Source organism: Mastomys coucha, unplaced genomic scaffold (genome assembly GCF_008632895.1).
Source record: "Mastomys coucha isolate ucsf_1 unplaced genomic scaffold, UCSF_Mcou_1 pScaffold22, whole genome shotgun sequence".
Classification (NCBI taxonomy): Eukaryota; Metazoa; Chordata; class Mammalia; order Rodentia; family Muridae; genus Mastomys; species Mastomys coucha.
In genome coordinates, this window is record NW_022196905.1 from 88,373,661 (window position 1) to 88,388,153 (window position 14,493).

At 35.2% G+C, this 14,493-nt stretch overlaps 1 protein-coding gene across 5 annotated transcripts in view; it reads right to left on the minus strand.

Annotated features, from left to right (window-relative positions):
- Cnot6l (CCR4-NOT transcription complex subunit 6 like) overlaps positions 1-14,493 on the minus strand; it is a 78,991-nt gene that overhangs the window by 44,940 nt on the left and 19,558 nt on the right. For all 5 annotated transcript variants that reach the window (XM_031391129.1, XM_031391126.1, XM_031391127.1 and 2 more), the window contains exons 2-3: positions 4,165-4,286; positions 1,124-1,310 (exon numbers count right to left, since the gene is read on the minus strand). In XM_031391129.1, coding sequence (XP_031246989.1) covers positions 1,124-1,310; positions 4,165-4,276 — 299 coding nt within the window. In that variant the 5' untranslated portion in view covers positions 4,277-4,286. The remainder of the gene's footprint in view (positions 1-1,123; positions 1,311-4,164; positions 4,287-14,493) is intronic.

Below are 14,493 nucleotides of genomic sequence, written 5' to 3' on the forward strand. Positions count from 1 at the left end.
AATTAAATAGAAAACACAAAAAGTGGGCTGGCAAGAGAGCCAGTAGGTAAAGACATCTGATGCCAAGCCTGACAACCTAAGCCTGATTCAAGACCCCACAGTGGAAGGCGAGAATCAACTCCCATAAAGTTGCCCTCTGATTCCCATGCAGCTAGTTGACTTGTGCACATCCACACACATAAACACACAAACGTTATTTTTTAAAAAAGAAAGGGAAGTATGAAAAGATAAAATGTTCTCTGGAGAACAATCACTAACATAGAATATATATCCTAAAGCTTAAAATAGAGAAAAGATAGGAACAGATCAGCAAAGACAAACAAAAACAGAAAAAAACAGGTAAGATCTAAGTTTGTAAATTAAATTTTGAACAGATTATGAAAAAATAACACCTTCATTAATAAAGGACAAAAAAGTAAGAATTCATATAACCAGTTAGGAGGTGGGAAAACAACCAGTAAGTAACACAATCATTATTAATTTTAATCACGTAAAAGCAATTTTTAAAAAACTCTATTACTCAATAGATAAGATTAAGAAAAGCAATTCTTGTCTTGGAAACAGTTAATAAGATCCTAAAATGTTTCCTCCTGTAGGAAATGCCACCAGGGTTGTGGCATATGCCTGCTGTCCCTAATCTTGGGAGGCAAGAGCAGAAGGGCTACTACAAGCTGAGGCCAGCTAGGGTGCCACAGGCAAGACCCTGTCTCAAAAACAAATGTCTTAAACATTTTTAAACTATCAATCCATTTTAATCAAGTCTTTAGGCTTCAATAAAGAGTTGTAATATAAAAATATACACATATATTTTATAACAGAAGTTTATTCCTAAACATTTCATTTATAAGCAAATTTCTGATTAGTTTTATCAGACTTGACTCCACACTAAGACTTTTAACTCCCTCTATCTCAACTCTGTTAAGAGAAATTTGTAACAGGAAGCTACAACTTAAAGGAAAAGTAATATTAAATGGAAGCCAACTCACACACTGTGTTTAACACCATTCCTATCTTTTGTTCTTCACAGACACAGAAATCCCACCATAAAATAGCATCCCATAACTTTCTTATTTGATAAATTTGTAATTTTATATAATGAATCATGTCTTTAATGCTTGCTCACCTGAGAGACACCATGTTTCCTAGTTCTGCTGGTAAACTTCTGAGTTTATTGGATGACAGATCCAGGTAAACCAGATTATGAAGCTTGGCAATATCAGGTGGAATGCGAGCAAGGTTATTGTCATTTAGGTGCAGTGCTGTCAAGTGTGTCAATGACCAGAGTGATGTACTTAAGCTCCGCACTCTACCTAAAAGGCAAAACACTAAAGCATAAACTCAAAAATCCAAGACAAAATTTGAATCCCAAGAACTGGTAAGTGCTAGAAAAGGTGGCAAATACACACAGATATCATTTTATCTTTGACGTTTTTAACTTTGTATTCAAAGCTATACCACTGCTAAAATATCTAGCCTCCTTTAATTTCATCCCACTTTGAACAGTCACTCTTTTCGAGGGAGGGAGGGAGGGAGGGAAGGAGAGATTGATTGACTGAGGCTTACTAGACCTCTCTCAGAGCCAGATCCAAAGGATAAATCTTGAGGCTGAGTTGAGCTTTGGTGATAAAACAGGCTTGAACTTTTACTTTTTGAAAGTCATAACAAAATACTCCTCACACTCAATGAAAATTATAAACATAAGATGTATCTATACCCATAGCCTGGATTGGCCAACAAAGGTTAAATAAAAAATGATTATTATTATTATTTAAAACCAACCTTGGATTAGGCACCAGGAAAATGTGCCAAAAGAAAACATCTTTCCTAAATTTCTGATGTTATAGTTAGAGATTAACAACCGTAGTTTAAGATTTTATATTAAATGCAACACACTCAAGGAAACAGTTTTCACATCAAGGTCTGTGAGCAGCAAGTACAAAGCATGTACTAAATCAGAAAGCCTGCTTCAGAGTTCTAATTTTACCACTTATTAGCAATGTAAGTTTGGTTGAATCATCTAGCCTCAGGTTTTATAAAATGGGATGTTATCTTCTAAGTTGCTAGTATTTTTTGGTTTTGTGATGGAATCTCATGTAATCCTGAATGGCCCCAAACTTGCTATATAGCTGAGGATGGACCTTGACATTCTGATCTTCTTGCCTCTACCTACCAAGTGAATAACCCCCATACCCAATTTATTTGGTGCTGGGAATTAACCCCAAGCCAAAGTTTTATGAAAACTAGACAAGCACTCTACCAACTGAGAGACATCCCAGGCCTGATTATAATTATTTATTATAATGCATAATTTACATAAAGATTATTTTACAAAATTGCATAAAAGCAAAGCAATAGTTTTACGATTTATTTTACCTTTAGTTAACTGTCTATATCTAAGTTTGTGTGGGTATGTGCCCTTGAATGCAGGTAATTTCAAAGGCTTGAACTGTTAAAAGATTCTCAGGAGCATGGCCAGGCAGAGGTGGTGCACGCCTTTAATCTCAGCATTTGAGAGGCAGAGGCAGGCGGATTTCTGAGTTAGAGTCCAGCCTGGGTCTACAGAGTGAGCTCCAGGACAGCCAGGGATACACAGAGAAACCTTGGCTCAAAAAACCAAAAAACAAAAAAAAAAACCAAAACAACAACAAAAAAAAAGAGCAGTGTTCTTAGTAGCTGAGCATCTCTCCAGACCCAAGAAGTAATTATTTAAGTATATATAATTTTCTAAAAGAAAAAAACTGATGAGAAATGGCAATGGAAACTAAAGAACACAAAGTTTCAAAAGAACAATGTTATCTTGTTTATATAACTAAAGTCAATGTTTATTTCTATCCAGGGTTCTTTCTACCACAGACTCTTTCCTGTTGTATATAATCAAATACACAGTATCAATTAGGATTTTGCATCTTAGTAGGAAAACAAAGTATTCAATGATGAGGCTATGGGTAAAAGAGAAACTTCTATTAACTTAAGACTTAACACACCAATTTCAATTGGGAGGAATTCTTTTCCTCAAAGGACTTTGGCATTTTAGGTTGATATAACTAAAGAGTATACAGGGCATCTGCTAGGTAAAAGCCAAGTATGCTACTAAGAATCCTGCACTATACACAAAACCCTCCATCACAAGGAACTGTATATAGGGGCCAAACTGTCAGTAAGTCAAAGCTGAGAAATCTTTAACAGGATGCCAAGTGCTCCCATTAGAATGACGAGCATTCAGCCACCTATCCAGTTTCCTTTCAGTTGTATGTACAAGTTAAGTCTTGCTGCTGGTACTGCAATGTCAATGGGGGCCGGGTACTGACTACATTCTAATCTGTTCTGTGGCAATTCATAAAAGAAAACCAGTGACCTTCTATTTCTAATAAACTTAATATTATAATACTATTAGTTGCCAAAATAATGTGGGGTTCTTAGATGAACTTTGCTTAAATTCCCTAACATTAGAGTCTTATATTCCATGGTGTATTTATTAAAAGTAAGAAGCCAACATTGATATAGTAATAGTAACAAAACTTCAGGCTTTATTCAGAATTACCTTTTTTTATATTTTTTTGTTCTAGAATTCAAATCAGGCTTTTTAATTAGCATATCTTAACATTCCTCTGACTTAAGGTACTTTTTGTCTTTGTTTTCCACAATCCTGGTAACTTTGAAGTGTACAGGTAGGTATTTTATACAATGTCCTCAGTTTTACTCTTATGATTATTTTTTTTCATTTTCAGATAGAGGTTCCAAATTTTTCAAATCATATTTATTCTGAACATGCTCTATTCATAGCTTAGCAGGTGTCTGTTACACAGAGAGAGTCATCTAGGTTTCCTTCTTTGCCAGCACTGAGATAAAAGAAGGATAGCAAAGACTTTCATTTACAAAAATTACTCTGGAAACATCAACACAAGACTTATTGTATTACAGAACTAATTTTACTCAGAAACCAAACTCTGAATATCTTTAAATGTAAATGGCTAGCTACCCTTGCTCAAGACAATTTCAACAAGAAAGGAAAATATTTTAAAAGATCTAAAAAGAAGTGCCTCAGTATTCTTATATATTTCCAATTAGTTCAGTTAAAACACAACAATGAGTCTATAAATACAGCAATACTCTTTACAATTGTAGCTATTATATCCCAGATAAAATGTTTCAGATTCCACTCACCCGAGATTTCTAATTCTGCCCAGTGAGATTTTTTCCCATTGGCTACCTCTTCTGCGGACATGATGGTATAAATTCTGCGAGGATCTGGAGGATCATATTTTTCCTTTGGCATCCCTATCGGTCTGTGGGGGAAAGGATTGTTAATTATTACAGTCAGGGCCAGCAAGATGGCTCAGGAAGTTACAATGCCTGTTGCATAATTCTAATGATCTGAGTTCAAGGCCAGGAAGCACACTGAAAGATTACTAATTCTGGAAAGGTGTCTTCTGACAACCCTTCCCCCAACATATGTGCGTGCGTGTGCACACACACACACACACACACTCTCATACACACACATTCACACAGTGCTTTTTATTAAAAAAATATTACTATTATTATAGTTATTTGAGGAAATTAGTCATTTTGGAGTAAAGGGGAATCAATGTGTGTGTGTGTGGAGAATATGAGCAAATAAAAATTAAATTAAAAATAATACAGCATAAAAAAGGAAAGAAAACATGCTAAGTTTTCTTTTTCTCTCCTTTTGTTGTAAAATTCTCAACAAATACTCACAGACACTCTACGAGAACTTTGTCTGTGAGCCTAGAGCAAGCAAGATTTGCCATTTCTAGGACTTCTCACCTGAGAAATGACTTTACATCAAAGGGGTACCATCCTTCCCTGTCTCCTGCCAGGGAATCTGAGAACCTAGCTGCTGCTGAACACCATTCTCAGAAGGTGTTATGAATCTCCCTCCTCTGATAAGTGGACTCTGATTCTCTTCAGAGATCCCACCAGAGTCTCTGTTGTGTCCTGAACTCACTCAAAGTCTCCACCAGGCTGCTTCCCCTCCATCAGTGGCATTAAAAACTCTTCTAAGAAATGCAGTCTTGGTGTACTCTTGAACACCCCTATCAAGCTAGTTAAGTCATTTTATATTCTCACTTGAAGAAAAACACTACAATAATCTAGGCTTTTGGAGAAACTCATTAACAGATGCCTAAGGGAAAATGCAAATAAGCAACCGTACTAGATTCTTCAGAGAACAGGGTGATGCTCCCAGTTCCTTCCCCTGTGCTAACAGCACTACTTTCCTAGAAAAGCTGATCTTACAACTAGTTTCCATTTAATGAAACTCCAACTATAAGAGAATCGTGTAATTCTAACCTCCCATCTGAGTAATACTCAAATATCTCATACCTACAACTAACACCATGATTTTCCCCCTTAACACTGGCATTAGTTTAGACAATGCTCAAGATTCACTCTATGTTTGTGGATGAAACAGGATCCTCATTCCTGCTGATCATAAACAAAGAAGAACACAGTCCAGATTGTTCCACATAGCCTTCCAACTACAAGGAAAGCCGACCTCATAAGGCAGTCTAGAAAGACAAAAGAAAAGGCCCATTTCTCAATAAATCATACTTACAGTACCTGCACACAGCAAGTTGCCATCAACACATCCTAATCAGGTAAATGCATAACTTGATTTGCCATAGTCAGTCTTAATTTAAACCTATTGTTCTGACGTAATTATTGCCACTCCCTTTTACTCTCAAAAGTACTTAACTAGATAAATTACAGAGCCATGCCAACTGAAACAAAAATCATGTGACTGTTTTCATAATCACAGCACAATCAATGGTGACTAAATCAATCATAAAACCACTTCAAATATGCTAAATATGAAAAAAGCCCTAAAAATAACTTTATTCCAGGGGTCTAAAACTATTGCTTTGATAGCAAAGAGAAGATAAAATCCACTTCAGATCATTCAGATCAAACAACAAATGACAAAGTCATGTGTGTCAAATTAGGTATCTACATGTTATCCTTATCACAAATTACATATATAGTTATAGATGACATAATGTTCTTTTTTGTCAGTAACAGATCAAATCTAGGGACCTGGCACATGTCATGTAAGATTTCTACTACTAGGCTGCATCCTCAAGCCCTATAGTTGATTCTTTGCTCATATTTCTTTGTTCTTTCTTACATGTGCCCTTAAACCCAGTACTCAAATCTGTATCCATTTCTAAGTTAAGAAATAGTATTCAAAATATAAGAGTTACTTTCAGGTCTTAAGCTTTTTGTATATCAAAAATAAAATGAAGTAGTAGTCCATCATGTACCAAGAAATCAAAGCTAGTTTATAAGATCACATCAAAATTTCTCACATCAGTTTCCCTTTACTTAAAGGAGGGCAAGTTTTCCTCATTTGTTTATTTATTAACAGTAAAGTTCTCCAGTCCCTAAATTAACTCTTCAAATGTAATCTCATCGTATTGTACTATTTGGAGTTACAATGTTAAAGTGGAAAAAAATCCTTCTGGTGAAGAATCTCTGGCCTTAGATGGAGATCTAACATTCCAGTTGCGCCAAGTCAATCACCTGGCCAAGAAACCACACCTACAAAGGCAGGCTCATCTTAAGCTATTCTAAAAAGATAAAGAAGTAGAAGGAACAAATTAAACTATAAATTAAAATAAACTATACTTTTCAATTCCTGCTCCCCATCACTTGCAGTGCTCTAAGCTATCATAGGTTTCATTTCCTGATGCCTGAGTTAGAAAGGTATAACTGCCATTTTCTTTCTCTTGGGTGCTGCCCAGAATGTAAATATGCTTTCTGATACTTTGAATTTCCTCTTTTCCCTAACCTAAAGCTCTCCTCTCTGCTGTGTGGCCACTTGGCATGTGTTTGACATCTATGGCAGTTTTAAGGACATGGCTTTTTCCTTCCTTTTTGTGCGCAGTTGCTGAGGATTTACAGCTTGCCTGCTCTGGGATATTTTTCCTTTAAACTCTAGTAATATTGCCCTTGAGCTTCCAGTTAAGTTCATCTTTAAATTCTTTTAGTTATGAACTTAAAAGGGGCCCTTGATTTCCTTTGTATTATCTGGCAACCCAGCTGGAATCCAAAATTCTATTATTATTATTATTAATAATAATAATAAACCCAATTTTTCAATAAATGTAATATCATTTATAAAACACAAGGAAATAACATTTTTCACCAAGAGAAAACCTTGATTGTCTACCACATTTGCATTATTTTAAATACTTCTCAGTTAATGGAAAGCTTTATTTTCCATATAACATAAGTGAGTTCTATGGGCATTTTTCCATTCTGAGATTACTCAAAAGTAAATATTAAGTACAGCAAATAGATCCAGATCCAAGCACAGGATCCTTATCTACAGTGAGGATGAATGAAAATTGTGTTTCATTAGTGTTATATCATTGTAATAGAACTTAACAGGAGGGCAATGTGATCAATGCTGTACATTGTGCAGGTTAGATTTACCGTTTGACACAGCTAGATAGAGTCATCTGAAAAGAAGCAGACTCGGCTGAGGAAATGCCTCTGTGCTGATTGGTCTTAAGGAACTTGACACAAACCTAGACATACTTGGGAAGAGAAAAATCTTAATTAAGGAACTGCCTCCTTAAGATTGTCCTGTAGGCAAGTTTGCAGGGCATTTTCCTAATTAATGATTGATGTGGAAAGGTCCAGCCCATTGTGAGTGGTACCATCACTCCTGGTTCTGGGGTATATAAAAAAACAAACTGAGCAAGCCAGAAGGAACAAGCCAGTAAGAGTGTTTCCACTTCAGTTCCTGCTTCCATATTCCTTCTCTGAGTTCCTGAACCAACTTCCTTCAATAATGAACTGTGACGTGAAAACGTAAATGAAATAAACTCTTTCCCTCCCAAGCTGCTTTTTCACTCGTGGCATTTTATCACATCAGTAGCAACCCTAAGACAGCCTCCACGAGATTGCTTGTAAGTCTGTAGTGGGTATTTTCTTGATTAATGATTGATGTGGAAGGACCTAACTCATGAAAGCGTGCTGTGCCAGGGCTGGTAGGAGGAAGCAGGCTGAGTAAGCCAAAGAGGGCAAGCCAGTAAACAACATTCCTTCCTGATCTATGCTTTAGTTCCTGCCTTCAGGTTTCTCCTCGAGCTCCAGCCCTGGCTTCCCTTAATAATGTGAGGTAGAAGTATATAATCAAATAAACTTTTTCTCCCAAGATGTTCTTGGTCTTTAATCACTATTTCATCTTGTAAACATTATTAAACAAAAATACTAAAAACAAAAAATTATTAAAATAATCAAACATAATTTAAATCCCTAAATGTGATGCTAGTCATGCTTTTTAGTAACTGTGCATAAAAGGCAGTCTAGGGTTTAAATACTGAGTGATGAGCAGCTTCCATCCAAAAAAAGAGAAATGATTTTAGAAAACATTAACAGCTAATTCTTCATATTTTCAAGATGAGGAGGAATTACTTTTAGTGTTGTTTTAGGGAGTTGTTTTTCACAAGCTCTTACTATCTCAGGCTGGCTTTAATCACAGTACAGTCCTGGAAGCCTTATGTGCATAATCCACCTGATTAAGTCTTTCAAATGCAGGGATTATAGATATTACCATCATACCAAGCTACAAAGGGTTTTGCTCTGTTTGTATTTATTTGTTGTTGTTGTTGTTGTTGATGTTTTGTATATTTTGTTCTTACAGTTGTACACATCAAACCCACAGTCTTATGCATGCTAGGCAAGAACTTTTACCTCTTGAGGTAAGATTTTAAGTTGGTTTTCCCATGTTTCCAATTTTTACAATATCTTATATCAATTTCCAAAGGATAGTAACATTAGGACAACCTGGAGGCCCTGAGTACATAGCAAAATAAACTAAAATCCCCTTAGCAACAATGTATCTTAAGTATTTAAATCTTTTAAAACACTAGGAAAAATGCTGCCTTATGGTTCTCTAAATATTAACTACACAAGTTGCTTTGAATTTCACCTACTTTGTCCTTTACTATAACACCTGTGCAACCTTTGGACACCCCCTGTAAAAGTTTTGAAATTAGTCATTTGTCCTGAATAAGAAAGTTTATTACTGCTTCTTAGTTCTCATGTGAACTATGCTAAAGTAAACAAGTTTGAATCTCTATGACTGTTAGTTACTTAAACAACACTATATAGTGAAGATATACACAAAGAGGGGGAGAGAGAGGTGGGGAGAGAGAAGGTGAAAGAGACGAAGAGGGAAAAGGAGGAGAGGGAGAGGGAGAGGAGGGTTGGGGGAGAGACCAGCCTCAACTATATGTAAGCATCTAAGTCTTAGGATACTAACAACAGCTGCCCTCTCACCAGTTGAAATTTATTTTGTCTCTGTAGTTCAGTATAATTTTGTTGGAAACTAACAGAGAATGCTACAAATCACCAAAAGAGTAATTCACAAAGAAAAGACTTCTAACAATACAAATCTAAAATACAAATCATTAAATTCATACTGTTTCTACAGATATTAAATGATGACATCAGATAGAAAAGCTAGCAAAAACTATAAGCCTGTATGATGTCTGCTTACATTTTAGAGAAATTCAATGACTTATAGTACTGCATACATTTCTCAAACAAAGCTGTCGTATAATGGCATCTATTCTCAATGGTTAAAGAAGGCAAAACACCAAAAACAGTAAAATATCACTATAACCCCAGTACTAAGGAGGTGGATACAGGAAGATTAGAAGTTCAAGGTCAACCTGTGCTACACAGCAAGAGTTGTCTCCAAAACAAAGGAAAGTGAAGAGGGGTGAACACATGAATGAATTATTCTTTGCTTGATTCTCACTTTGATCCTTTCTATCTGACAGTACAAGGTTTCTTTCTGAGAAAATAAGTATATGCTTATCTTATTTATCCAAATATTTTCAGTTCAACATTTTTGAAGTTTCTATTTCCAAATCAATACCTAAATTAACCACTAGTCACTTTATACCATATATATGTAATATATAAAATAAATTTACACCTTACCTGAAAAAAGCACATTACCAACTATTATCTTTAGACCTGCTGATACTTTTAAAAAAAAGGTATTTAATAAATGACACTGCATATAGCTGGATCAATTAGAGATTGGATAGTGATCCACTCCTGAACTAATGCTCTATGGATGGTACTGGTTACTGTGATAAATTTAACAATATCTACGTAATACAACCACTCAAGTTTTGATGTCTCCAGCTATGTGACCACTTTAAACAAAGCAAAACCCTCATTATGAAGCAAATAACCTGTCAACTTTTGAAGTCTCATATTTCTAATCAATTTAATTTATTCAAGAGGTATTTAGTTGCTGGACATAAGAGTACATGTCTGTAATCGCAGAACCCAGGAGACTGAAAAAGTTAAAGCCAGTCCTGACTAAATAGAGGCCTTGAATTAATTAATTAATTGGCTTTGATAGGTTGGGATTGAAAGTACAAGTGCACATCCTTAATCCCATCACTCAAGAGGCAAAGGCAGGCAGATCTTGAGTCTGAGACTAGCTTAGTCAACAAAGAGAGCTCAAGGCCTGCCGAGGCTTCATGAGTGATTGCTTGAGAAAGAAGGAAAAGGAGGAGGAAAGAAATATTCAGTGAATATCTACTGCTATCATTCACTGTACGATGTCCTAATGCTTCAATGTCTGATTACTTGAAAAGATAGACTTAGAATATTTTACTTTTAAATAATCCTTTAAATAATGACATTTCTTTTTATTAAATGACATTTCTTTTTATTAATATTTCCCCGTAATCAAATAGTTGTATTGTTTTATACTATTATTATATTGACATGAAAACCGCTAAAAAGGAAACCATCTTTATCATAAAGAGTAAAAATGATGAATAATAATTAAGCTATAGAATAGTCAAGGAGGTGAAAAGGAAAGGGTTCCCAGAACAAGAATAACAAATATCTTATACTGGGAATGAGATTAAGATAATCAGGTTAACTAAGATAATCAGGTTGACATATACAAGTATATTTAACTTAAAGTGATAGCAAATGGTTTTCTATGGTGGCAATGTCTACAATTTTTATTGACAAAGGAAATAATTAGTTAACATCCATAATGGGAATTCTTTGGTCTTTAGGAATAACTGAATTCATTATCTTGTTTTTATTTATTCTTAGGACTCTATCTCATATCCCAAGTATACTTAGACAAAAAACAGGGATACAGGGCAATAAAGACTAAGGAGAGATGTTGTATGGCTTTCCAAAGGTATTCCAGACATTTATGTCAATACAGAGAGATCTGGAGGAAAGTTCTGTCTCTGGAAAAGGATAAGATCATGTCACAGTACTAATTGAAGAAATAAAAAAAGAAGCAGGAAGAAAGAAAAAAAAAACAGAGATGGCTGAAAGAGTAAAGCATCTATTTGCTAATGAGCCTAAGAACCTGAGTTCAATCCCTGAGAACCACATGGTAGAAGGAGAGAACTGACTCCTGCAAGTAGTCCTCTAACCTCCTGTTTATATATATACTGTGGTATATAAATACTAACATTTAGTATTAGTATTTATAGTATATATATACTAACATTTTAAAAACAAATTATAAAAAGAAAAATCAGGACACAATTCCTTTGGTACATGTTTATAATCTTTCTCTTGTATTTAGGATAATAGAAAATAGCAGTGACAGAAAGCACAAAGAGTAAAAAAAGAAAGGACACAAGGCCTAAGACTATGGCTATTCTACACATCAGTTCAAATTTAACAAACACTCCTATCAGATAAGGATCAGTTTGAAGCAGGGCAGTAATGGCACACGCCTTTAATCCCAGCACGTGGAGAGGCAGAGGCAGGTGAATTTCTCAGTTCAAGGCCAGTCTGGTCTACAGAATGAATTCCAGGACAGCCAGAGCTACACAGAGAAACCCTGTCTCAAACAAACAAACAAACAGACAAACAAAAAAAAGAATCAATTTGAAAAAACAAACCGTATGATTATTCTACCATCCTAATTAGATCTTAGTCTCATAACAACCATTATGCTTCACTGTCTCTCATTTTTTCTAACTATCCTCCAGAAAGTGAATGTTAATAAAATATACATAAATCAATTCTTCCAGAATTATGACTTCTTCTGACATTCTCCTTTGTCACCTTCACTAAACTGAGAAGTATCTCCATTAATAAAGCATGCTCATGATATATCTGTGAAGATGCTTTTCAAAAGAATTGGATTCATATGGGAACTGACCTAAGAAGCATTTTGTTCTGCTGATGGATTCAAAATCTAAACAGATTCCTAGAAGTGTGTGTGTGGCACTGTGAGGGCTGGGATGTGCTTGGAGGAAGGTCACAGAAGCCACGTCCATGGAGTCTTAGGTATTCCTAGGATCCCTTCCTTTAACTGCTTCCTGTCAGCTTTAACAGACTCCGGGTCATACTTTTTCTCCACCATAATGTTCAGCCTAAATTCACGGGTTAGAAATCCATGGCCTGAATCCTTTGATTACCTTGAAATCCTTTGTGCCCTTAAGTTGTTTGTGGCAAGTGTTTAGTCACAGTGACAAGAAAAACAACTACTATACTGGCTTTCTGCCTTCTCCTTCATACATGTTTTCTATTACTTCATTAGACATAACACATCTCATGTTTTTCCATGGGTCTCAAGTAAGCATCCTTCTTGGCTGAATTCATCTACTCACCTGACAGTATACCATCTTGTTGCTACTGTGCACTGTGTAAAGGCTATCCTTATTATTATTCAAATGCCTACATTTCTAATTGCAATCCTTATTCTGAGAATCTCCTACCTCAATATTGTATAAACACTGCTCCCCAATAATTCTCTGATTTGGCAATAAAAGCTGATCAGCCAATGACTGAGCAGGGGAGGGACTAGGGCTAGACTTCCAGCCAGGGGAAGAGGAAATGAAATAGAGAAAGTGGGGATTTACCCCATGAAGACACCATGAGAAAACACCTGGAGTCCAAAGACCCAGATCAGTACTAAAATACAAGTATCACTGGGATTTTGACTGAGAGGTATCCCAACTAGTTTAAGAGATTAAATTAGAGTAATATTGCTCGGTTGTTATGCCCTTAAAGCTTGTTTTAATTATTTGGAGGCTAGCCAGATAAAAAGAAAATAGCAACATTTATAAATTGCCATTAATACATCATATATTTTTTTTTTAAAGCTGATTCTAAAATATATGGAAAAAGAATCTATGGTGTCCAAAACTATTTCTTCTCAAAGACTTTTTCTTTAAAAAAAAAAAAAAATCAGATCAATTTACGTGAGCATATTTTTTTTCAAGACTTATCAAAAACTAGTTTCTTAGGTAGTCTGGTACTAGTAATACAACAGAACCTAGAAATTCCAAACATATTCACACATATATCACCAACATATTTTCAAAAAAGGTGGGAATTTCAATAAAGAATAGAATTCTCAACAAATGCTAAATGAGATACTCACATGCAAAACTAAACACTGACCCATACCTTTCATCAAAGTAAACTTAAAAGACTATGAACTTAAATGTAAAAACCACAGTATAAAAATTCTAAGAGAGAGGCAGGAGAGATAACTCAGTAGTTGAGAGAACTGACTATTCTTCCAAAAGACCAGGATTCAAATCAGCACCCACATGGCAGTTCACAATTGTCTGTAATTCCAGTTCCAGGGGATTGACACCCTCACAAAGGGGCAGAAACCCATACACAGGGGCAGAAAACCAATGTAAATTTAAAAAAAGAAAAAAAAAAGTTTTAAAAGGAACTTAAAAAAAAAAAGTCCTTAATTTAAACAAAGATTTCAAAGAAACAAAATTATTTATACAAAAACACTACTAATAAGCAAATACATTCCATGAACAATTAAAGCATCTGCTACTTGAAAAATTAAATCATGATATTAGGAATGTTTTCAAAATACGTATCAGAAAAAAGCACTTCAAAAAGCTCACAAAATACAACAATCTAATTTTTTAAAAAGATACTACAGGTATATATCTCAGGGTTTGATCTCCTCCTGCACAGACTTTAAAAGATTCTTCACTAAAGATACATGTAAAACAAATAAGCATATATTAAGAATAAAATAAATAAGCATATAAGATGTTAAACATTAAGCATCAAGGAAATGTAAATAAGCTGACTATACGTCTATTAGAATAGTTACATTTTAAATCTCACATGTGATAGGGACAAGACACTGGGATAAATCTGAGTGAAAGAGAATCAGTAATTGTGGATAGGATGTGGCAGACAAAACAAAAGCAAACAAACCTAGATAAAACACAATAGGAAAGAAGAAAGGGCCAACTATAACACTTATAAGTAGTTCAATGTAGTACTGTGATGCTCTCTTTGAATCCTAGCATTCTGGTATTCATGAATTCAAGGCCAGCCTAATCTACGTTGTTAGTTCTGGGACAGCCAGAGCTACATAGTGAGACCCTGTCTAGGGAGACGGACGAACAGATGAATTACATACATACATACATACTCTCTCTTTCTCTCTCTCTCTCTCTCTCTCTC